General features: G+C 39.8%; 1 protein-coding gene across 1 annotated transcript in view; it reads left to right on the forward strand.

Moving 5' to 3' along the window:
- LOC128649970 (uncharacterized) overlaps positions 1–26,273 on the forward strand; it is a 285,651-nt gene that overhangs the window by 166,958 nt on the left and 92,420 nt on the right. The window contains exon 4 of the mRNA XM_053703554.1: positions 20,399–20,431. Coding sequence (XP_053559529.1) covers positions 20,399–20,431 — 33 coding nt within the window. The remainder of the gene's footprint in view (positions 1–20,398; positions 20,432–26,273) is intronic.

Raw genomic sequence — 26,273 nt, forward strand, 5'->3', positions numbered from 1 at the left:
AGCACCCTTATCTATGTCTGTTTATCTTCACGTGTGTGTGTGTGTGTAACATTTCATGTCTGAGTGTAGCACCCTTATCTATGTCTGTTTATCTTCACGTGTGTGTGTAACATTTCATGTCTGAGTGTAGCACCCTTATCTATGTCTTTTTATCTTCACGTGTGTGTATGTGTGTAACATTTCATGTCTGAGTGTAGCACCCTTATCTATGTCTGTTTATCTTCATGTGTGTGTGTGTGTGTGTAACATTTCATGTCTGAGTGTAGCACCCTTATCTATGTCTGTTTATCTTCGTGTGTGTGTGTGTAACATTTCATGTCTGTGTGTAGCACCCTTATCTATGTCTGTTTATCTTCATGTGTGTGTGTAACATTTTTATGTCTGAGTGTAGCACCCTTATCTATGTCTATTTATCTTCACATGTGTGTGTGTGTGTGTAACATTTCATGTCTGTGTGTAGCACCCTTATATATGTCTGTTTATCTTCATGTGTGTGTGTGTGTGTAACATTTCATGTCTGTGTTTGTGAGTGTGTAACATTGCATGTCTGTGTGTGTGTAACATTTCATGTCTGAGTGTAGCACCCTTATCTATGTCTGTTTATCTTCACGTGTGTGTGTGTGTGTGTAACATTTCATGTCTGAGTGTAGCATCCTTATCTATGTCTGTTTATCTTCATGTGTGTGTGAGTGTGTGTAACATTTCATGTCTGAGTGTAGAACCCTTATCTATTTCTGTTTATCTTCATGTATGTGTGAGTGTGTGTAACATTTCATGTCTGAGTGTAGCACCCTTATCTATGTCTGTTTATCTTCACATGTGTGTATGTGTGTGTGTGTCTAACACTTCATGTCTGAGTGTAGCACCCTTATCTATGTCTGTTTATCTTCACATGTGTGTATGTGTGTGTGTGTCTAACACTTCATGTCTGAGTGTAGCACCCTTATCTATGTCTGTTAATCTTCACGTGTGTGTGTGAGTGTGTTTGTGTGTAACATTTCATGTCTGAGTGTAGGAACCTTATCTATGTCTGTTTATCTTCACGTGTGTGTGTGTGTGTAACATTTCATGTCTGAGTGTAGCACCCTTATCTATGTCTGTTTATCTTCACGTGTGTGTGTGTGTGTAACATTTCATGCCTGAGTGTAGCACCCTTATCTATGTCTGTTATTCTTCATGTGTGTGTGTGTGTGTGTGTGTGTGTAACATTTCATGTCTGAGTGTATCACCCTTATCTATGTCTGTTAATCTTCACATGTGTGTGTGAGTGTGTGTGTGTGTGTAACATTTCATGTCTGAGTGTAGCACCCTTATCTATGTCTGTTAATCTTCACGTGTGTGTGTGTGTGTGTGTAACATTTCATGTCTGAGTGTAGCACCCTTATCTATGTCTGTTATTCTTCACGTGTGTGTGTGTGTGTGTGTGTGTAACATTTCATGTCTGAGTGTATCACCCTTATCTATGTCTGTTAATCTTCACATGTGTGTGTGAGTGTGTGTGTGTGTGTGTAACATTTCATGTCTGAGTGTAGCAACCTTATCTATGTCTGTTTATCTTTGTGTGTGTGTGTGTGTAACATTTCATGTCTGAGTGTAGCACCCTTATCTATGTCTGTTTATCTTCACATGTGTGTGTGTGTGTAACATTTCATTTCATGTAACATGTCTATGTCTGTTTATCTTCACATGTGTTTGTGTGTGTGTGTGTAACATTTCATGTCTAAATGTAGCACCCTTATCTATGTCTGTTATTCTTCACGTGTGTGTGTGTGTGTGTAACATTTCATGTCTGAGTGTAGCACCCTTATCTATGTCTGTTAATCTTCACGTGTGTGTGTGTGTGTGTGTAACATTTCATGTCTGAGTGTAGCACCCTTATCTATGTCTGTTATTCTTCACGTGTGTGTGTGTGTGTGTAACATTTCATGTCTGAGTGTATCACCCTTATCTATGTCTGTTAATCTTCACATGTGTGTGTGAGTGTGTGTGTGTGTGTAACATTTCATGTCTGAGTGTAGCAACCTTATCTATGTCTGTTTATCTTTGTGTGTGTGTGTGTGTAACATTTCATGTCTGAGTGTAGCACCCTTATCTATGTCTGTTTATCTTCACATGTGTGTGTGTGTGTAACATTTCATTTCATGTAACATGTCTATGTCTGTTTATCTTCACATGTGTTTGTGTGTGTGTGTGTAACATTTCATGTCTAAATGTAGCACCCTTATCTATGTCTGTTATTCTTCACGTGTGTGTGTGTGTGTGTAACATTTCATGTCTGAGTGTATCACCCTTATCTATGTCTGTTAATCTTCACGTGTGTGTGTGAGTGTGTGTGTAACATTTCATGTCTGAGTGTAGCAACCTTATCTATGTCTGTTTATCTTCGTGTGTGTGTGTGTGTAACATTTCATGTCTGAGTGTAGCACCCTTATATATGTCTGTTTATCTTCGTGTGTGCGTGTGTAACATTTCATGTCTGAGTGTAGCACCCTTATATATGTCTGTTTATCTTCATGTGTGTGTGTGTGTGTAACATTTCATGTCTGAGTGTAGCACCCTTATCTATGTCTGTTTATCTTCACATGTGTGTGTGTGTGTAACATTTCATGTCTGAGTGTAGCACCCTTATCTATGTCTGTTTATCTTCACATGTGTGTGTGTGTGTGTAACATTTCATGTCTGAGTGTAGCACCCTTATCTATGTCTGTTTATCTTCACATGTGTGTGTGTGTGTGTGTGTGTGTAACATTTCATGTCTGAGTGTAGCACCCTTATCTATGTCTGTTATTCTTCACGTGTGTGTGTGTGTGTGTGTGTAGCATTTCATGTCTGAGTGTATCACCCTTATCTATGTCTGTTAATCTTCACATATGTGTGTGAGTGTGTGTGTGTGTGTGTAACATTTCATGTCTGAGTGTAGCAACCTTATCTATGTCTGTTTATCTTTGTGTGTGTGTGTGTGTGTGTGTAACATTTCATGTCTGAGTGTAGGAACCTTATCTATGTCTGTTTATCTTCACGTGTGTGTGTGTAACATTTCATGTCTGTGTGTAGCACCCTTATCTATGTCTGTTTATCTTCACGTGTGTGTGTGTAACATTTCATGTCTGAGTGTAGCAACCCTATCTATGTCTTTTTATCTTCACGTGTGTGTAACATTTCATGTCTGAGTGTAGCACCCTTATCTATGTCTGTTTATCTTCACGTGTGTGTGTGTGTGTGTGTGTGTGTAACATTTCATGTCTGAGTGTAGCACCCTTATCTATGTCTGTTTATCTTCACATGTGTGTGTGTGTGTGTAACATTTCATGTCTGAGTGTAGCACCCTTATCTATGTCTGTTTATCTTCACGTGTGTGTGTGTGTGTAACATTTCATGTCTGAGTGTAGCACCATTATCTATGTCTGTTTATCTTCACATGTGTGTGTGTAACATTTCATGTCTGAGTGTAGCACCCTTATCTATGTCTGTTTATCTTCACATGTGTGTGTGTGTGTGTGTGTGTGTGTGTGTGTGTGTGTAACATTTCATGTCTGAGTGTAGCACCATTATCTATGTCTGTTTATCTTCATGTGTGTGTGTGTGTGTGTAACATTTCATGTGTGAGTGTAGCACCCTTATCTATGTCTGTTTATCTTCATGTGTGTGTGTGTGTGTGTAACATTTCATGTGTGAGTGTAGGAACCTTATCTATGTCTGTTTATCTTTATGTGTGTGTGTGTGTGTGTGTGTGTGTAACATTTCATGTCTGAGTGTAGCACCGTTATCTATGTCTTTTTATCTTCGTGTGTGTGTGTGTGTGTGTGTAACATTTCATGTCTGAGTGTAGGAACCTTATCTATGTCTGTTTATCTTCACGTGTGTGTGTGTGTGTGTAACATTTCATGTCTGAGTGTAGCAACCTTATCTATGTCTGTTTATCTTCGTGTGTGTGTGTGTAACATTTCATGTCTGAGTGTAGCACCCTTATCTATGTCTGTTTATCTTCACGTGTGTGTGTGTAACATTTCATGTCTGAGTGTAGCAACCCTATCTATGTCTTTTTATCTTCACGTGTGTGTAACATTTCATGTCTGAGTGTAGCACCCTTATCTATGTCTGTTTATCTTCACGTGTGTGTGTGTGTGTGTAACATTTCATGTCTGAGTGTAGCACCCTTATCTATGTCTGTTTATCTTCACATGTGTGTGTGTGTGTGTAACATTTCATGTCTGAGTGTAGCACCCTTATCTATGTCTGTTTATCTTCACATGTGTGTGTGTGTTTGTGTGTGTAACATTTCATGTCTGAGTGTAGCACCATTATCTATGTCTGTTTATCTTCACATGTGTGTGTGTGTGAGTGTGTAACATTTCATGTCTGAGTGTAGCACCCTTATCTATGTCTGTTTATCTTCACATGTGTGTGTGTGTGTGTGTGTGTGTGTGTGTAACATTTCATGTCTGAGTGTAGCACCATTATCTATGTCTGTTTATCTTCATGTGTGTGTGTGTGTGTGTGTGTAACATTTCATGTGTGAGTGTAGGAACCTTATCTATGTCTGTTTATCTTCGTGTGTGTATGTGTGTGTGTAACATTTCATGTCTGAGTGTAGCACCCTTATCTATGTCTTTTTATCTTCGTGTGTGTGTGTGTGTGTGTGTAACATTTCATGTCTGAGTGTAGGAACCTTATCTATGTCTGTTTATCTTCACATGTGTGTGTGTGTGTGTGTAACATTTCATGTCTGAGTGTAGCACCCTTATCTATGTCTGTTTATCTTCATGTGTGTCTGTGTGTGTAACATTTCATGTCTGTGTGTAGCACCCTTATCTATGTCTGTTATTCTTAACGTGTGTGTGTGTGTGTAACATTTCATGTCTGAGTGTAGCACCCTTATCTATGTCTGTTTATCTTCACGTGTGTGTTTGTGTGTGTGTGTAACATTTCATGTCTGAGTGTAGCACCCTTATCTATGTCTGTTTATCTTCATGTGTGTGTGTGTCTGTGTAACATTTCATGTCTGAGTGTAGCACCCTTAACTATGTCTGTTTATCTTCATGTGTGTGTGTGTGTGTGTAACATTTCTTGTCTGTGTGTAGCACCCTTATATATGTCTGTTTATCTTCATGTGTGTGTGTGTGTGTGTGTAACATTTCATGTCTGAGTGTAGCACCCTTATCTATGTCTGTTTATCTTTATGTGTGTGTGTGTGTGTGTGTGTGTAACATTTCACGTCTGTGTTTGTGAGTGTGTAACATTGCATGTCTGTGTGTGTGTAACATTTCATGTCTGAGTGTAGCACCCTTATCTATGTCTGTTAATCTTTACGTGTGTGTGTGTGTAACATTTCATATCTGAGTGTAGCACCCTTATCTATGTCTGTTTATCTTCACGTGTGTGTGTGTGTGTGTAACATTTTTATGTCTGAGTGTAGCACCCTTATCTATGTCTTTTTATCTTCACGTGTGTGTGTGAGTGTGTGTGTGTTTAACATTTCATGTCTGTGTGTAGCACCCTTATCTATGTCTGCTTATCTTCACGTGCGTGTGTGTGTGTAACATTTCATGTCTGAGTGTAGCATCCTTATCTATGTCTGTTTATCTTCATGTGTGTGTGTGTGTGTGTGTAACATTTTATGTCTGAGTGTAGAACCCTTATCTATTTCTGTTTATCTTCATGTATGTGTGTGTGTGTAACATTTCATGTCTGTGTGTAGCACCCTTATCTATGTCTGTTTATCTTCATGTGTGTGTGTGTGTGTAACATTTCATGTCTAAGTGTAGCACCCTTATCTATGTCTGTTTATCTTCACATGTGTGTGTGTGTGTGTAACATTTCATGTCTGAGTGTAGCACCCTTATCTATGTCTGTTAATCTTCACGTGTGTGTGTGTGTGTGTGTAACATTTCATGTCTGAGTGTAGCACCCTTATCTATGTCTGTTATTCTTCACGTGTGTGTGTGTGTGTAACATTTCATGTCTGAGTGTATCACACTTATCTATGTCTGTTAATCTTCACATGTGTGTGTGAGTGTGTGTGTGTGTGTATCATTTCATGTCTGAGTGTAGCAACCTTATCTATGTCTGTTTATCTTCGTGTGTGTGTGTGTGTGTAACATTTCATGTCTGAGTGTAGGAACCTTATCTATGTCTGTTTATCTTCACATGTGTGTGTGTGTGTGTGTGTGTGTAACATTTCATGTCTGTGTGTAGCACCCTTATCTATGTCTGTTTATCTTCATGTTTGTGTGTGTAACATTTCATGTCTGACTGTAGCACCCTTATCTATGTCTGTTTATCTTCACATGTGTGTGTGTGTGTGTGTGTAACATTTCATGTCTGAGTGTAGCACCCTTATCTATGTCTGTTAATCTTCATGTGTGTGTGTGTGTGTGTGTAACATTTCATGTCTGAGTGTAGCAACCTTATCTATGTCTGTTTATCTTCACATGTGTGTGTGTGTGTGTGTAACATTTCATGTCTGTGTGTAGCACCCTTATCTATGTCTGTTATTCTTCACGTGTGTGTGTGTGTGTGTAGCATTTCATGTCTGAGTGTATCACCCTTATCTATGTCTGTTTATCTTCACGTGTGTGTGTGTGTGTGTGTGTGTGTAACATTTCATGTCTGAGTGTAGCACCCTTATCTATGTCTGTTTATCTTCACATGTGTGTGTGTGTGTGTAACATTTCATGTCTGAGTGTAGCACCCTTATCTATGTCTGTTTATCTTCACATGTGTGTGTGTGTTTGTGTGTGTAACATTTCATGTCTGAGTGTAGCACCATTATCTATGTCTGTTTATCTTCACATGTGTGTGTGTGTGTGTGTGTGTAACATTTCATGTCTGAGTGTAGCACCCTTATCTATGTCTGTTTATCTTCACATGTGTGTGTGTGTGTGTGTGTAACATTTCATGTCTGAGTGTAGCACCATTATCTATGTCTGTTTATCTTCATGTGTGTGTGTGTGTGTGTGTAACATTTCATGTGTGAGTGTAGGAACCTTATCTATGTCTGTTTATCTTCGTGTGTGTATGTGTGTGTGTGTAACATTTCATGTCTGAGTGTAGCACCCTTATCTATGTCTTTTTATCTTCGTGTGTGTGTGTGTGTGTGTAACATTTCATGTCTGAGTGTAGGAACCTTATCTATGTCTGTTTATCTTCACATGTGTGTGTGTGTGTGTAACATTTCATGTCTGAGTGTAGCACCCTTATCTATGTCTGTTTATCTTCATGTGTGTCTGTGTGTGTAACATTTCATGTCTGTGTGTAGCACCCTTATCTATGTCTGTTATTCTTAACGTGTGTGTGTGTGTGTAACATTTCATGTCTGAGTGTAGCACCCTTATCTATGTCTGTTTATCTTCACGTGTGTGTTTGTGTGTGTGTGTAACATTTCATGTCTGAGTGTAGCACCCTTATCTATGTCTGTTTATCTTCATGTGTGTGTGTGTGTGTGTAACATTTCATGTCTGTGTGTAGCACCCTTATATATGTCTGTTTATCTTCATGTGTGTGTGTGTGTGTGTGTAACATTTCATGTCTGAGTGTAGCACCCTTATCTATGTCTGTTTATCTTTATGTGTGTGTGTGTGTGTGTAACATTTCACGTCTGTGTTTGTGAGTGTGTAACATTGCATGTCTGTGTGTGTGTAACATTTCATGTCTGAGTGTAGCACCCTTATCTATGTCTGTTAATCTTTACGTGTGTGTGTGTGTGTGTAACATTTCATATCTGAGTGTAGCACCCTTATCTATGTCTGTTTATCTTCACGTGTGTGTGTGTGTTTGTAACATTTTTATGTCTGAGTGTAGCACCCTTATCTATGTCTTTTTATCTTCACGTGTGTGTGTGAGTGTGTGTGTGTGTAACATTTCATGTCTGTGTGTAGCACCCTTATCTATGTCTGTTTATCTTCACGTGCGTGTGTGTGTAACATTTCATGTCTGAGTGTAGCATCCTTATCTATGTCTGTTTATCTTCATGTGTGTGTGTGTGTGTAACATTTCATGTCTGAGTGTAGAACCCTTATCTATTTCTGTTTATCTTCATGTATGTGTGTGTGTGTAACATTTCATGTCCGTGTGTAGCACCCTTATCTATGTCTGTTTATCTTCATGTGTGTGTGTGTGTCTGTGTGTGTGTAACATTTCATGTCTGAGTGTAGCACCCTTATCTATGTCTGTTTATCTTCACATGTGTGTGTGTGTGTGTAACATTTCATGTCTGAGTGTAGCACCCTTATCTATGTCTGTTTATCTTCACATGTGTGTGTGTGTGTGTAACATTTCATGTCTGAGTGTAGCACCCTTATCTATGTCTGTTAATCTTCACGTGTGTGTGTGTGTGTGAAACATTTCATGTCTGAGTGTAGCACCCTTATCTATGTCTGTTATTCTTCACGTGTGTGTGTGTGTGTGTGTAACATTTCATGTCTGAGTGTATCACACTTATCTATGTCTGTTAATCTTCACATGTGTGTGTGAGTGTGTGTGTGTGTGTATCATTTCATGTCTGAGTGTAGCAACCTTATCTATGTCTGTTTATCTTCGTGTGTGTGTGTGTGTGTAACATTTCATGTCTGAGTGTAGGAACCTTATCTATGTCTGTTTATCTTCACATGTGTGTGTGTGTGTGTAACATTTCATGTCTGTGTGCAGCACCCTTATCTATGTCTGTTTATCTTCATGTTTGTGTGTGTAACATTTCATGTCTGAGTGTAGCACCCTTATCTATGTCTGTTAATCTTCATGTGTGTGTGTGTGTGTAACATTTCATGTCTGAGTGTAGCAACCTTATCTATGTCTGTTTATCTTCACATGTGTGTGTGTGTGTAACATTTCATGTCTGTGTGTAGCACCCTTATCTATGTCTGTTATTCTTCACGTGTGTGTGTGTGTGTGTGTGTGTGTGTGTAGCATTTCATGTCTGAGTGTATCACCCTTATCTATGTCTGTTTATCTTCACGTGTGTGTGTGTGTGTGTAACATTTCATGTCTGAGTGTAGCAACCTTATCTATGTCTGTTTATCTTCGTGTGTGTGTGTTTGTGTGTGTGTAACATTTCATGTCTGAGTGTAGCACCCTTATCTATGTCTGTTTATCTTCACATGTGTGTGTGTGTGTTTGTGTAACATTTCATGTCTGAGTGTAGCTCCCTTATCTATGTCTGTTTATCTTCACATGTGTGTGTGTGTGTAACATTTCATGTCTGAGTGTAGCACCCTTATCTATGTCTTTTTATCTTCGTGTGTGTGTGTGTGTGTGTAACATTTCATGTCTGAGTGTAGCACCCTTATCTATGTCTTTTTATCTTCGTGTGTGTGTGTGTGTGTGTTTAACATTTCATGGCTGTGTGTGTGTGTGTTTGTGAGTGTGTAACATTGCATGTCTGTGTGTGTGTAACATTTAATGTCTGAGTGTAGCACCCTTATCTATGTCTGTTTATCTTCACGTCTGTGTGTGTGTAACATTTAATGTCTAAGTGTAGCACCCTTATCTATGTCTGTTTATCTTCACGTGTGTGTGTGTGTGTGTGTAACATTTCATGTCTGAGTGTAGCACCCTTATCTATGTCTGTTTATCTTCATGTGTGTGTGTAACATTTCATGTCTGAGTGTAGCACCCTTATCTATGTCTGTTTATCTTTATGTGTGTGTGTGTGTGTGTGTAACATTTTTATGTCTGAGTGTAGCATCCTTATCTATGTCTGTTTATCTTCACATGTGTGTGTGTGTAACATTTTTATGTCTGAGTGTAGCTCCCTTATTTATGTCTGTTTATCTTCACGTGTGTGTGTGTGTGTAACATTTCATGTCTGAGTGTAGCACCCTTACCTATGTCTGTTTATCTTCACCTGTGTGTGTGTGTGTGTGTTACATTTCATGTCTGAGTGTAGCACCCTTACCTATGTCTGTTAATCTTCACGTGTGTGTGTGTGTGTGTAACATTTCATGTCTGAGTGTAGCACCCTTACCTATGTCTGTTTATCTTCACCTGTGTGTGTGTGTGTGTGTGTAACATTTCATGTCTGAGTGTAGCACCCTTATCTATGTCTGATTATCTTTATGTGTGTGTTTGTGTGTGTAACATTTCATGTCTGAGTGTAGCACCCTTATCTATGTCTTTTTATCTTCACGTGTGTGTAACATTTCATGTCTGAGTGTAGCACCCTTATCTATGTCTGTTTATCTTCACGTGTGTGTGTGTAACATTTCATGTCTGTGTGTGTGTAACATTTCTTGTCTGAGTGTAGCACCCTTATCTATGTCTGTTTATCTTCACCTGTGTGTGTGTGTGTGTGTGTGTATCATTTTTATGTCTGAGTGTAGCTCCCTTATTTATGTCTGTTTATCTTCACGTGTGTGTGTGTGTGTGTGTGTAACATTTCATGTCTGAGTGTAGGAACCTTATCTATGTCTGTTTATCTTCGTGTGTGTATGTGTGTGTGTAACATTTCATGTCTGAGTGTAGCACCCTTATCTATGTCTGTTTATCTTCACGTGGATGTGTGTAACATTTCATGTCTGAGTGTAGCACCCTTATCTATGTCTGTTTATCTTCATGTGTGTGTGTGTGTGTGTGTGTAACATTTCATGTCTGAGTGTAGGAACCTTATCTATGTCTGTTTATCTTCGTGTGTGTATGTGTGTGTGTAACATTTCATGTCTGAGTGTAGCACCCTTATCTATGTCTGTTTATCTTCACGTGGATGTGTGTAACATTTCATGTCTGAGTGTAGCACCCTTATCTATGTCTGTTTATCTTCACATGTGTGTGTGTGTGTGTAACATTTCATGTCTGAGTGTAGCACCCTTATCTATGTCTGTTTATCTTCACATGTGTTTGTGTGTGTAACATTTCATGTCTGAGTGTAGCACCCCTATCTATATTTGTTTATCTTTATGTGTGTGTGTGTGTGTGTAACATTTCATGTCTGAGTGTAGCACCCTTATCTATGTCTGTTTATCTTCACGTGTATGTGTGTGTGTGTGTAACATTTCATGTGTGAGTGTAGCACCCTTATCTATGTCTGTTTATCTTCACGTGTGTGTATGTGTGTAACATTTCATGTGTGAGTGTAGCACCCTTATCTATGTCTGTTTATCTTCACATGTGTGTGTGTGTGTGTAACATTTCATGTCTGAGTGTAGCACCCTTATCTATGTCTGTTTATCTTCACGTATGTGTGTGTGTAACATTTCATGTCTGAGTGTAGCACCCTTATCTATGTCTGTTTATCTTTATGTGTGTTTTTGTGTGTGTGTAACATTTCATGTGTGAGTGTAGCACCCTTATCTATGTCTGTTTATCTTCACATGTGTGTGTGTGTGTGTGTGTGTGTGTAACATTTCATGTCTGAGTGTAGCACCCTTATCTATGTCTGTTTATCTTCACGTGTGTGTGTGTGTGTGTAACATTTCATGTCTGAGTGTAGCACCCTTATCTATGTCTGTTTATCTTCATGTGTGTGTGTGTGTGTGTAACATTTCATGTCTGAGTGTAGCACCCTTATCTATGTCTGTTTATCTTCATGTGTGTGTGTCTGTGTGTGTGTGTAACATTTCATGTCTGAGTGTAGCACCCTTATCTATGTCTGTTTATCTTTATGTGTGTGTGTGTGTGTGTGTGTGTGTGTGTGTAACATTTTTATGTCTGAGTGTAGCATCCTTATCTATGTCTGTTTATCTTCACTTGTGTGTGTGTGTGTGTAACATTTTTATGTCTGAGTGTAGCTCCCTTATTTATGTCTGTTTATCTTCACGTGTGTGTGTGTGTGTGTGTAACATTTCATGTCTGAGTGTAGCACCCTTACCTATGTCTGTTTATCTTCACCTGTGTGTGTGTGTGTGTGTGTAACATTTCATGTCTGAGTGTAGCACCCTTATCTATGTCTGTTAATCTTCACGTGTGTGTGTGTGTGTGTGTAACATTTCATGTCTGAGTGTAGCACCCTTACCTATGTCTGTTTATCTTCACCTGTGTGTGTGTGTGTGTGTGTAACATTTCATGTCTGAGTGTAGCACCCTTATCTATGTCTGATTATCTTTATGTGTGTGTTTGTGTGTGTAACATTTCATGTCTGAGTGTAGCACCCTTATCTATGTCTTTTTATCTTCACGTGTGTGTAACATTTCATGTCTGAGTGTAGCACCCTTATCTATGTCTGTTTATCTTTATATATGTGTGTGTGTGTAACATTTCATGTGTGAGTGTAGTACCCGTATCTATGTCTGTTTATCTTCATGTGTGTGTGTGTGTGTGTGTAACATTTCATGTCTGAGTGTAGCACCCTTATCTATGTCTGTTTATCTTCATGTGTGTGTGTGTGTGTTTGTGTAACATTTCATGTCTTTGTGTAGCACCCTTATCTATGTCTGTTTATCTTCATGTGTGTGTGTGTGTGTGTGTAACATTTCATGTCTGAGTGTAGCACCCTTATCTATGTCTGTTTATCTTCACGTGTGTGTGTGTGTAACATTTCATGTCTGAGTGTAGCACCCTTATCTATGTCTGTTTATCTTTATATATGTGTGTGTGTGTGTGTGTGTAACATTTCATGTGTGAGTGTAGTACCCGTATCTATGTCTGTTTATCTTCATGTGTGTGTGTGTGTGTGTGTAACATTTCATGTCTGAGTGTAGCACCCTTATCTATGTCTGTTTATCTTCATGTGTGTGTGTGTGTGTTTGTGTAACATTTCATGTCTTTGTGTAGCACCCTTATCTATGTCTGTTTATCTTCATGTGTGTGTGTGTGTGTGTGTAACATTTCATGTCTGAGTGTAGCACCCTTATCTATGTCTGTTTATCTTCACCTGTGTGTGTGTGTGTGTGTGTATCATTTTTATGTCTGAGTGTAGCTCCCTTATTTATGTCTGTTTATCTTCACGTGTGTGTGTGTGTGTAACATTTCATGTCTGTGTGTGTGTAACATTTCTTGTCTGAGTGTAGCACCCTTATCTATGTCTGTGTATCTTCACCTGTGTGTGTGTGTGTGTGTGTGTGTAACATTTTTATGTCTGAGTGTTGCACCCTTATCTATGTCTGTGTATCTTCACCTGTGTGTGTGTGTGTGTGTAACATTTCTTGTCTGAGTGTAGCACCCTTATCTATGTCTGTTTATCTTCACATGTGTGTGTGTGTGTGTGTAACATTTCATGTCTGAGTGTAGCACCCTTATCTATGTCTGTTTATCTTCACGTGTGTGTGTGTGTAACATTTCATGTCTGAGTGTAGCACCCTTATCTATGTCTGTTTATCTTTATATATGTGTGTGTGTGTGTGTAACATTTCATGTGTGAGTGTAGTACCCGTATCTATGTCTGTTTATCTTCATGTGTGTGTGTGTGTGTAACATTTCATGTCTGAGTGTAGCACCCTTATCTATGTCTGTTTATCTTCATGTGTGTGTGTGTGTGTTTGTGTAACATTTCATGTCTTTGTGTAGCACCCTTATCTATGTCTGTTTATCTTCATGTGTGTGTGTGTGTGTAACATTTCATGTCTGAGTGTAGCACCCTTATATATGTCTGTTTATCTTCACCTGTGTGTGTGTGTGTGTGTAACATTTCATGTCTGAGTGTAGCACCCTTATCTATGTCTGTTAATCTTCACGTGTGTGTGTGTGTGTAACATTTCATGTCTGAGTGTAGCACCCTTACCTATGTCTGTTTATCTTCACCTGTGTGTGTGTGTGTGTGTGTAACATTTCATGTCTGAGTGTAGCACCCTTATCTATGTCTGATTATCTTTATGTGTGTGTTTGTGTGTGTAACATTTCATGTCTGAGTGTAGCACCCTTATCTATGTCTTTTTATCTTCACGTGTGTGTAACATTTCATGTCTGAGTGTAGCACCCTTATCTATGTCTGTTTATCTTCACGTGTGTGTGTGTAACATTTCATGTCTGTGTGTGTGTAACATTTCTTGTCTGAGTGTAGCACCCTTATCTATGTCTGTTTATCTTCACCTGTGTGTGTGTATGTGTGTGTGTAACATTTTTATGTCTGAGTGTTTCACCCTTATCTATGTCTGTTTATCTTCACATGTGTGTGTAACATTTCATGTCTGTGTGTGTGTAACATTTCTTGTCTGAGTGTAGCACCCTTATCTATGTCTCTTTATCTTCACGTGTGTGTGTGTGTGTGTAACATTTCATGTCTGAGTGTAGCACCCTTATCTATGTCTGTTTATCTTTATATATGTGTGTGTGTGTGTGTAACATTTCATGTGTGAGTGTAGTACCCGTATCTATGTCTGTTTATCTTCATGTGTGTGTGTGTGTGTGTAACATTTAATGTCTGAGTGTAGCACCCTTATCTATGTCTGTTTATCTTCATGTGTGTGTGTGTGTGTTTGTGTAACATTTCATGTCTTTGTGTAGCACCCTTATCTATGTCTGTTTATCTTCATGTGTGTGTGTGTGTGTGTAACATTTCATGTCTGAGTGTAGCACCCTTATCTATGTCTGTTTATCTTCACCTGTGTGTGTGTGTGTGTGTGTATCATTTTTATGTCTGAGTGTAGCTCCCTTATTTATGTCTGTTTATCTTCACGTGTGTGTGTGTGTAACATTTCATGTCTGTGTGTGTGTAACATTTCTTGTCTGAGTGTAGCACCCTTATCTATGTCTGTGTATCTTCACCTGTGTGTGTGTGTGTGTGTGTGTGTGTAACATTTTTATGTCTGAGTGTTGCACCCTTATCTATGTCTGTGTATCTTCACCTGTGTGTGTGTGTGTGTGTGTAACATTTCTTGTCTGAGTGTAGCACCCTTATCTATGTCTGTTTATCTTCACATGTGTGTGTGTGTGTGTGTGTAACATTTCATGTCTGAGTGTAGCACCCTTATCTATGTCTGTTTATCTTCACGTGTGTGTGTGTGTAACATTTCATGTCTGAGTGTAGCACCCTTATCTATGTCTGTTTATCTTTATATATGTGTGTGTGTGTAACATTTCATGTGTGAGTGTAGTACCCGTATCTATGTCTGTTTATCTTCATGTGTGTGTGTGTGTGTGTAACATTTCATGTCTGAGTGTAGCACCCTTATCTATGTCTGTTTATCTTCATGTGTGTGTGTGTGTGTTTGTGTAACATTTCATGTCTTTGTGTAGCACCCTTATCTATGTCTGTTTATCTTCATGTGTGTGTGTGTGTGTAACATTTCATGTCTGAGTGTAGCACCCTTATCTATGTCTGTTTATCTTCACGTGTGTGTGTGTGTGTAACATTTCATGTCTGAGTGTAGCACCCTTATCTATGTCTGTTTATCTTCACGTGTGTGTGTGTAACATTTCATGTCTGAGTGTAGCACCCTTATCTATGTCTGTTTATCTTCACGTGTGTGTGTGTGTGTGTAACATTTCATGTCTGAGTGTAGCACCCTTATCTATGTCTGTTTATCTTCATGTGTGTGTGTGTGTGTGTGTGTAACATTTCATGTCTGAGTGTAGCACCCTTATCTATGTCTGTTTATCTTCACGTGTGTGTGTGTAACATTTCATGTCTGAGTGTAGCACCCTTATCTATGTCTGTTTATCTTCACATGTGTTTGTGTGTGTGTGTGTCTGTGTGTGTGTAACATTTCATGTCTGAGTGTAGCACCCTTATCTATGTCTGTTTATCTTCACATGTGTGTGTGTGTGTGTGTGTGTAACATTTTTATGTCTGAGTGTAGCTCCCTTATTTATGTCTGTTTATCTTCATGTGTGTGTGTGTGTGTAACATTTCATGTCTGAGTGTGTGTAACATTTCATGTCTGTGTGTGTGTAACATTTCTTGTCTGAGTGTAGCACCCTTATCTATGTCTGTTTATCTTCACGTGTGTGTGTGTAACATTTCATGTCTGAGTGTAGCACCCTTATATATGTCTGTTTATCTTCACGTGTGTGTGTGTGTGTAACATTTTTATGTCTGAGTGTAGCACCCCTATCTATATCTGTTTATCTTTATGTGTGTTTTTGTGTGTGTGTAACATTTCATGTGTGAGTGTAGCACCCTTATCTATGTCTGTTTATCTTCACATGTGTCTGTGTGTGTGTGTGTGTGTGTGTGTAACATTTCATGTCGGAGTGTAGCACCCTTATCTATGTATGTTTATCTTTATATATGTGTGTGTGTGTGTGTAACATTTCATGTGTGAGTGTAGTACCCGTATCTATGTCTGTTTATCTTCATGTGTGTGTGTGTGTGTGTGTGTGTGTGTAACATTTCATGTCTGAGTGTAGCACCCTTATCTATGTCTGTTTATCTTCATGTGTGTGTGTAACATTTCATGTCTGAGTGTAGCACCCTTATCTATGTCTATTTATCTTCACGTGGGTGTGTGTGTAACATTTCATGTCTGAGTGTAGCACCCAAATATTTGTCTGTTTATTTTCATGTGTGTGTGTGTGTGTGTAACATTTCATGTCTGAGTGTAGCACCCTTATCTATGTCTGTTTATCTTCACGTGGGTTTGTGTGTGTGTGTAACATTTCATGTCTGAGTGTAGCAACCTTATCTATGTCTGTTTATCTTCACGTGTGTGTGTGTGTAACATTTCATGTGTGAGTGTAGCACCATTATCTATGTCTGTTTATCTTTACGTGTGTGTGTGTAACATTTCATGTCTGTGTGTGTGTAACATTTCATGTCTGTGTGTAGCACCCTTATCTATGTCTGTTTATCTTCACGTGTGTGTGTGTGTGTGTAACATTTCATGTCTGAGTGTAGCACCCTTATATATGTCTGTTTATCTTCACGTGTGTGTGTGTGTGTGTGTAACATTTCATGTCTGTGTGTGTGTAACATTTCATGTCTGTGTGTAGCACCCTTATCTATGTCTGTTTATCTTCACGTGTGTGTGTGTGTGTGTGTGTGTAACATTTCATGTCTGAGTGTAGCACCCTTATCTATGTCTGTTTATCTTCGTGTGTGTGTGTGTAACATTTCATGTCTGAGTGTAGCACCCTTATCTATGTCTGTTTATCTTCACGTGTGTGTGTGTGTGTGTGTAACATTTCATGTCTGTGTGTGTGTAACATTTCATGTCTGTGTGTAGCACCCTTATCTATGTCTGTTTATCTTCACGTGTGTGTGTGTGTGTGTAACATTTCATGTCTGAGTGTAGCACCCTTATCTATGTCTGTTTATCTTCACGTTTGTGTGTGTGTGTAACATTTTTATGTCTGAGTGTAGCACCCCTATCTATATCTGTTTATCTTTATGTGTGTGTGTGTGTGTAACATTTCATGTGTGAGTGTAGCACCCTTTTCTATGTCTGTTTATCTTCACATGTGTCTGTGTGTGTGTGTAACATTTCATGTCGGAGTGTAGTACCCTTTTCTATGTCTGTTTATCTTCACATGTGTCTGTGTGTGTAACATTTCATGTCGGAGTGTAGTACCCGTATCTATGTCTGTTTATCTTCATGTGTGTGTGTGTGTGTGTGTAACATTTCATGTCTGAGTGTAGCACCCTTATCTATGTCTGTTTATCTTCACATGTGTTTGTGTGTGTGTGTGTGTGTGTAACATTTCATGTCTGAGTGTAGCACCCAAATATTTGTCTGTTTATTTTCATGTGTGTGTGTGTGTGTAACATTTCATGTCTGAGTGTAGCACCCTTATCTATGTCTGTTTATCTTCACGTGGGTTTGTGTGTGTGTGTAACATTTCATGTCTGAGTGTAGCAACCTTATCTATGTCTGTTTATCTTCACGTGTGTGTGTGTGTAACATTTCATGTGTGAGTGTAGCACCCTTTTCTATGTCTGTTTATCTTCACATGTGTCTGTGTGTGTAACATTTCATGTCGGAGTGTAGTACCCGTATCTATGTCTGTTTATCTTCATGTGTGTGTGTAACATTTCATGTCTGAGTGTAGCACCCTTATATATGTCTGTTTATCTTCACGTGTGTGTGTGTGTGTGTAACATTTCATGTCTGAGTGTAGCACCCTTATATATGTCTGTTTATCTTCACGTGTGTGTGTGTGTGTGTGTAACATTTCATGTCTGAGTGTAGCACCCTTATCTATGTCTCTTTATCTTCTTGTGTGTGTGTGTGTAACATTTCATGTCTGAGTGTAGCACCGTTATCTATGTCTGATTATTTTCACATGTGTGTGTGTGTGTGTAACATTTCATGTCTGAGTGTAGCACCCTTATCTATGTCTGATTATCTTCATGTGTGTGTGTCTGTGTGTGTGTGTAACATTTCATGTCTGAGTGTAGCACCCTTATCTATGTCTGATTATCTTTATGTGTGTGTTTGTGTGTAACATTTCATGTCTGTGTTTGAGTGTAGCAACCTCAAACATCACCAGCGAGATGCCCCAAAGGACTTCCTTTGGGTCATCATGCTGGTGATGTTTCTACATTAACACTTTGGGGATATTTGGTAAAGATGCCAGTAACCTGACCACTGACCTGTAACCTACTGTACCTGACCACTGACCTGTTACCTACTGTACCTGACCACTGACCTGTTACCTGCTGTACCTGACCACTGACCTGTTACCTACTGTACCTGACCACTGACCTGTTACCTGCTGTACCTGACCACTGACCTGTTACCTGCTGTACCTGACCACTGACCTGTTACCTACTGTACCTGACCACTGACCTGTTACCGGCTGTACCTGACCACTGAACTGTTACCTGCTGTACCTGACCACTCTCCTGTTACCTGCTGTACTTGACCACTGACCTGTTACCTGCTATACCTGACCACTGATCTGTTACCTGCTGTACCTGACCACTGACCTGTTACCTGCTATACCTGACCACTCTCCTGTTATCTACTGTACCTGATCACTGACCTGTTACCTGCTGTACCTGACCACTCTCCTGTTACCTGCTGTACCTGACCACTGACCTGTTACCTGCTATACCTGACCACTGACCTGTTACCTGCTATACCTGACCACTGACCTATTAGCTGCTTTACCTAACCCCTGATCTGTTACCTGCTGTACCTGACCACTGACCTGTTACCTGCTGTACCTGACCACTGGCCTGTTACCTGCTGTACCTGACCACTGACCTGTTACCTGCTGTACCTGACCACTAACCTGTTACCTGCTATACCTGACCACTGACCTGTTACCTGCTATACCTGACCACTGATCTGTTACCTGCTGTACCTGACCACTGACCTGTTACCTACTGTACCTGACCACTGACCTGTTACCTACTGTACCTGACCACTGACCTGTTACCTGCTGTACCTGACCACTGACCTGTTACCTGCTGTACCTGACCACTCGCCTGTTACCTGCTGTACCTGACCACTTGCCTGTTACCTGCTGTACCTGACCACTGACCTGTTACCTGCTGTACCTGACCACTGGCCTGTTACCTGCTGTACCTGACAACTGACCTGTTACCTGCTATACCTGACCACTGACCTATTAGCTGCTTTACCTAACCACTGACCTGTTACCTGCTGTACCTGACCACTGACCTGTTACCTGCTGTACCTGACCACTGACCTGTTACCTGTTGTACCTGACCACTGACCTGTTACCTGCTGTACCTGACCACTGACCTGTTACCTGCTGTACCTGACCACTGACCAGTTACCTGCTGTACCTGACCACTCTCCTGTTACCTGCTGTACCTTACCACTGACCTGTTACCTGCCATACCCGATTACTGTTCTTTTGCATGCTGAAACTAACCATTGGCTGTTACCTGCTGTACCTGACCACTGACCTGTTACCTGCTGTAACTGACCATTGACCTGTTGCCTGCTGTAACTGACCATTGACCTGTTACCTGCTGTACCTGACCACTGACCTGTTACCTGCTGTACCTGACCACTCACCTGTTACCTGCTGTACCTGACCACTGACCTGTTACCTGCTGTACCTGATCACTGACCTGTTACCTGCTGTACCTGATCACTGACCTGTTACCTGCTGTACCTGACCACTGACCTGTTACCTGCTGTACCTGACCACTGACCAGTTACCTGCTGTACCTGACCACTCTCCTGTTACCTGCTGTACCTGACCACTGACCTGTTACCTGCCATACCTGATTACTGTTCTTTTGCATGCTGAACCTAACCATTGGCTGTTACCTGCTGTACCTGACCACTGACCTGTTACCTACTGCTGTAACTGACCATTGACCTGTTACCTGCTGTACCTGACCACTGACCTGTTACCTGCTGTACCTGACCACTCACCTGTTACCTGCTGTACCTGACCACTGACCTGTTACCTGCTGTACCTGATTACTGGCCTGTTGCATGCTGAACCTTACCATTGGCTGTTACCTGCTGTACCTGACCACTGGCTTGTAACCTCCTTACCTTACCACTGACCAGGCATCTGCATTTGTGATTTGGTGCCTTCACTCTACATGTCTCACTGTGTTGCCTTATATGTCTGACTTTATTTTGTTTAATGTGATTCTTTTCAGAAGCACATCAGGAAGCAGCTGCTATGACAACAGGTACCATCTTATTATACACTTTATGCAAGCTCTGCCATACTAGACCAGATTACAAGTGGCTAATGATAGCGTGGGACGCAATAAATAATATTAGCATGCGACTTGGCATTACACGTTCATGGTAAATCACATTTAATAGAGAATGGTTAGCACGGTCAACATCAATCTAGCACACCCAATACTTTTAATGGATATTGCAACCGTGCTTAATAGCGCTTATATTACAAGTTGAATGCTATAGGTTGCGCTTAAGCAAAAGCTGAAATTGCAGTAAATTATTTAGGGTAACCTGAATTAAAGTGTAAGGGTCAAAAAAATAATTTCACAAAACACAAATATTAGGGGCCTATTTAACAAAGGTCTGTTAGACCTGATCCGACAGTGCGGATCAGCTCCGACAGACCTCACTGAATGCGGAGAGCAATACATAAATACTTTTGAGGCCTTCCCAATCAATGAACTTGAATTTGAAACATGCAACGTAATTTTAAGCAATTTTAATATTTTCATGAGTTTTTTATATTGATCATTTAAATTCCTTTCGCCTAGATTACGAGACTTGCAATAGCCTTAAAAAGCAGCATTGAGAAGTCCCAACGCTGCTTTTTAACGCCCGCTGGTATTACGAGTCTGGCAGGTACAGGTGTACCGCTCACTTTTTTTCCGCGACTCAAGCTTACTGCAAATCCCCTTACGTCAATTGCGTATCCTATCTTTTCAATGGGATTTTCCTAACGCCGGTATTACGAGTCTTGGAAAAAGTGAGCGGTACAGCCTCTCCTGTCAAGACTCATACCACATTTAAAAGTAAGTAGTTAAGAGTTTTATGGGCTAACGCCGTAACATAAAACGCTTAACTAAAGTGCTAAAAAGTTCACTAACACCCATAAACTACCTATTAACCCCTAAACCGAGGTCCCCCCAACATCGCAAACACTTAAATACATTTTTTAACCCCTAATCTGCCGACCAGACATCGCCGCCACTGTAATAAATATATTAACCCCTAAACCGCCGCACTCCCGCCTCGCAAACACTAGTTAAATTTTATTAAACCCTAATCTGCCGTCCCCAACGTCGCCGCCACTATATTAAATGTATTAACCCCTAAACCTAAGTCTAACGCTAAGTCTAACCCCCCTAACTTAAATATAATTTTAAATAATCTAAATAAAATTACTACAATTAAATAAATTATTCCTATTTAAAACTAAATACTTACCTGTAAAATAAACCCTAACACCTAGATTTAGAGTTTTGCGTTAGAAGGGGTGCGTTAGCTACGCGTGGTTTTTTCCCCCCGCACCTTTTAAACAACGCTGGTATTTAGAGTTCTCTGAAGGGCTGCGTTAGGCTCCAAAAAGGGAGCGTACAGGCATATTTACCGCCACTTCAACTCTCAATACCAGCGTTGCTTACGGACGTGGCCAGCTTCAAAAACGTGCTCGTGCACGATATCCCCATAGGAAACAATGGGGCAGGTTGAGGTTAAAAAAACCTAACACCTGTAAAAAAGCAGCGTTCAGCTCCTAACGCAGCCCCATTGTTTCCTATGGGGAAACACTTCATAAGTCTGCACCTAACATCCTAACATGTACCCCGAGTCTAAACACCCCTAACCTTACACTTATTAACCCCTAATCTGCCACCCCCGCTATCGCTGACCCCTGCATTACACTTTTAACCCCTAATCTGCCGCTCCGTACACCGCCGCAACCTACATTATAGCTATATACCCCTAATCTGCTGCCCCTAACATCGCCGACACCTATATTATATTTATTAACCCCTAATCTGCCCCCCCCAACGTCGCCGCTACCTACCTACACTTATTAACCCCTAATCTTCCGACCGGACCTCGTCGCTACTCTAATAAATGTATTAACCCCTAAACCGCCTCACTCCCGCCTCAAAAACCCTATAATAAATAGTATTAACCCCTAATCTGCCCTCCCTAACATCGCTGACACCTAACTTCAATTATTAACCCCTAATCTGCCGACCGGACCTCACCGCTACTATAATAAATGTATTAACCCCTAAAGCTAAGTCTAACCCTAACACCCCCCTAACTTAAATATAATTTAAATCTAACGAAATAAAATAAATCTTATTAAATAAATTATTCCTATTTAAAGCTAAATACTAACCTGTAAAATAAACCCGTATATAGCTACAATATAAATTATAATTACATTGTAGCTATTTTAGGATTAATATTTATTTTACAGGCAACTTTGTATTTATTTTAACCAGGTACAATAGCTATTAAATAGTTAATAAATATTTAATAGCTACCTAGTTAAAATAATTACAAAATTACCAGTAAAATAAATCCTAACCTAAGTTACAATTAAACCTAACACTACACTCTCAATAAATTAATTAAATAAACTACCTACAATTATCTCAACTAAACTAAATTACAAAAACAAACAAACACTAAATTACAAAAAATAAAAAAAAGATTACAAGAATTTTAAACTAATTACACCTACTCTAAGCCCCCTAAAAAAATAACAAAGCCCCCAAAATAAAAAAATGCCCTACCCTATTCTAAAATAAAAAGTTTACAGCTCTTTTACCTTACCAGCCCTTAAAAGGGCCTTTTGCGGGGCATGCCCCAAAGAAAACAGCTCTTTTGCCTGTAAAAAAACATACAATAACCCCCCCAACATTACAACCCACATACCCCTAATCTAACCCAAACCCCCCTTAAAAAACCTAACACTAAGCCCCTGAAGATCTCCCTACCTTATCTTCACCACGCCGGGTATCACCGATCCGTCCAGAAGAGGGTCCGAAGTCTTCATCCTATCCGGCAAGAAGAGGTCCAGAAGAGGGTCCGAAGTCAGCCAATCAGATTGAGCTCGCATTCTATTGGCTGATCAGAACAGCCAATAGAATGCGAGCTCAATCTGATTGGCTGATCCAATCAGCCAATCGGATTGAACTTGAATCTGATTGGCTGATTCAATCAGCCAATCAGATTTTTCCTACCTTAATTCCGATTTGCTGATAGAATCCTATCAGCCAATCGGAATTCGAAGGACGCAATCTTGGATGACGTCCCTTAAAGGAACCTTCATTTGTCGTCTAGTCGTCGGGAGAAGAGGATGTTCCGCGCCGGAGGTCTTGAAGATGGAGCCGCTCCTCGTCGAATGGATGAAGATAGAAGATGCCGCTTGGATGAAGATGTTTGCCGGTCCAGATTTCCTCTTCTTGCCGGATAGGATGAAGACTTCGGACCTTCTTCTGGACCTCTTCTTGCCGGATAGGATGAAGACTTCGGAGCCTCTTCTGGACGGATCGGTGATACCCGGCGTGGTGAAGATAAGGTAGGGAGATCTTCAGGGGCTTAGTGTTAGGTTTTTTAAGGGGAGTTTGGGTTAGATTAGGGGTATGTGGGTGGTGGGTTGTAATGTTGGGGGGGGGGGTATTGTATGTTTTTTTACAGGCAAAAGAGCTGTTTTCTTTGGGGCATGCCCCGCAAAAGGCACTTTTAAGGGCTGGTAAGGTAAAAGAGCTGTAAACTTTTTATTTTAGAATAGGGTAGGGCATTTTTTTATTTTGGGGGGCTTTGTTATTTTTTTAGGGGGCTTAGAGTAGGTGTAATTAGTTTAAAATTATTTTAATCTTCTTTTATTTTTTTGTAATTTAGTGTTTGTTTGTTTTTGTAATTTAGTGTTTGTTTTTTTGTAATTTAGTTTAGTTGATTTAATTGTAGATAATTGTAGGTAGTTTATTTAATTAATTTATTGATAGTGTAGTGTTAGGTTTAATTGTAACTTAGGTTAGGATTTATTTTAATGGTAATTTTGTAATTATTTTAACTAGGTAGCTATTAAATAGTTATTAACTATTTAATAGCTATTGTACCTGGTTAAAATAAATACAAAGTTGCCTGTAAAATAAATATTAATCCTAAAATAGCTACAATGTAATTATTATTTATATTGTAGCTATATTAGGGTTTATTTTACAGGTAAGTATTTAGCTTTAAATAGGAATAATTTATTTAATAAGATTTATTTTATTTCATTAGATAAAAATTATATTTAACTTAGGGGGGTGTTAGTGTTAGGGTTAGACTTAGCTTTAGGGGTTAATACATTTATTAGAGTAGCGGCGAGGTCCGGTCGGCAGATTAGGGGTTAATACTTGAAGTTAGGTGTCAGCGATGTTAGGGAGGGCAGATTAGGGGTTAATACTATTTATTATAGGGTTTTTGAGTCGGGAGTGAGGCGGTTTAGGGGTTAATACATTTATTATAGTGGCGGCGAGGTCCGGTCGGCAGATTAGGGGTTAAGAAGTGTAGGTAGGTAGCGGCGACGTTGGGGGGGGCAGATTAAGGATTAATAAATATTATGTAGGTGTTGGCGATGTTAGGGGCAGCAGATTAGGGGTACATAGGGATAATGTAGGTTGCGGCAGTGTGCGGTCGGCAGATTAGGGGTTAAAAAATGTATTAATAGTGGCGGCGATGTGGGGGGACCTCGGTTTAGGGGTACATAGGTAGTTTATGGGTGTTAGTGTACATTAGAGCACAGTAGTTAAGAGCTTTATAAACCGGCGTTAGCCCATAAAGCTCTTAACTACAGCCTTTCCATGGGCGGCTGGAGTCTTGTCGTTAGAGTTCTAACGCTCACTTCAGCCAAGACTCTAAATACCAGCGTTAGAAAGATCCCATTGAAAAGATAGGATACGCAATTGACGTAAGGGGATCTGCGGTATGGAAAAGTCGCGGCTGGAAAGTGAGCGTTAGACCCTTTCCTGACTGACTCTAAATACCAGCGGGCGGCCAAAACCAGCGTTAGGACCCCTTAACGCTGGTTTGGACGGCTAACGCAGAACTCTAAATCTAGGCATAAGATAGGTACAATATAACTAATAGTTACATTGTAGCTATCTCAGGGTTTATTTTTATTTTACAGGCAACTTTGTATTTATTTTAACTAGGTACAATAGTTATTAAATAGTTATTAACTATTTAATAACTACCTAGCTAAAATAAGTACAAATTTACCTGTAAAATAAACCCTAACCTAAGTTACAATTACACCTAACACTACACTATAATTAAATGAATTACCTAAACTAACTACAATTAAATACAATTAAATTAAATAAACTAAAGTACAAAAAAATAATAAAAGAATTTTAAACTAATTACACCTACTCTAATCCCCCTAATAAAATAAAAAAGCCCCCAAAATAAAAAAAAGCCCTACCCTATACTAAATTACAAATAGCCCTTAAAAGGGCCTTTTGCGGGGCATTGTCCCAAAGTAATCAGCTCTTTTACCTGTAAAAAAAAATACAATAACCCCCCAACATTAAAACCCACCACCCACACACCCAACCCTACTCTAAAACCCACCCAATCCACCTTAATAAAAGAGCATCCTGTCAGGGTTTTTTCCTGACTTGTTTACCATGTGCTGCTGGCAGCCATTTTACTCACCTCTCTTGCTGACTTTGGTGAATTCTGGGAGATGCTGCTCATTTCCTGCACTTCCTTTTATGGCCAGACTGGTGTACATCATCCGTGTGAGACAGGATGCAGTCTCAGAATTGTGATGTCATCACTTATTATTTAAAGGGCCTTTGTTCAGTATGCTTTGCCCTTGCGTTGTCTCAGACCTGTTTGTGAGAGCTCCTGGATATTACCTGGCTGTCTGACGTCCCTCCTGGTTCCTGATCCCTGGCTTGTTTCTGACTCTGCTGTTCTCCTTGTTCCTGATTCCGGCTCATCTGACTACTCGCTTTGGCTCCTGACTCGGTTTGTCTGACTACCAGCTCTAGTTTTGACTCCTGGCTTGTTATTTGACTTATGGACTTT

This window comes from Bombina bombina, chromosome 2 (genome assembly GCF_027579735.1).
Source record: "Bombina bombina isolate aBomBom1 chromosome 2, aBomBom1.pri, whole genome shotgun sequence".
NCBI lineage: Eukaryota > Metazoa > Chordata > Amphibia > Anura > Bombinatoridae > Bombina > Bombina bombina.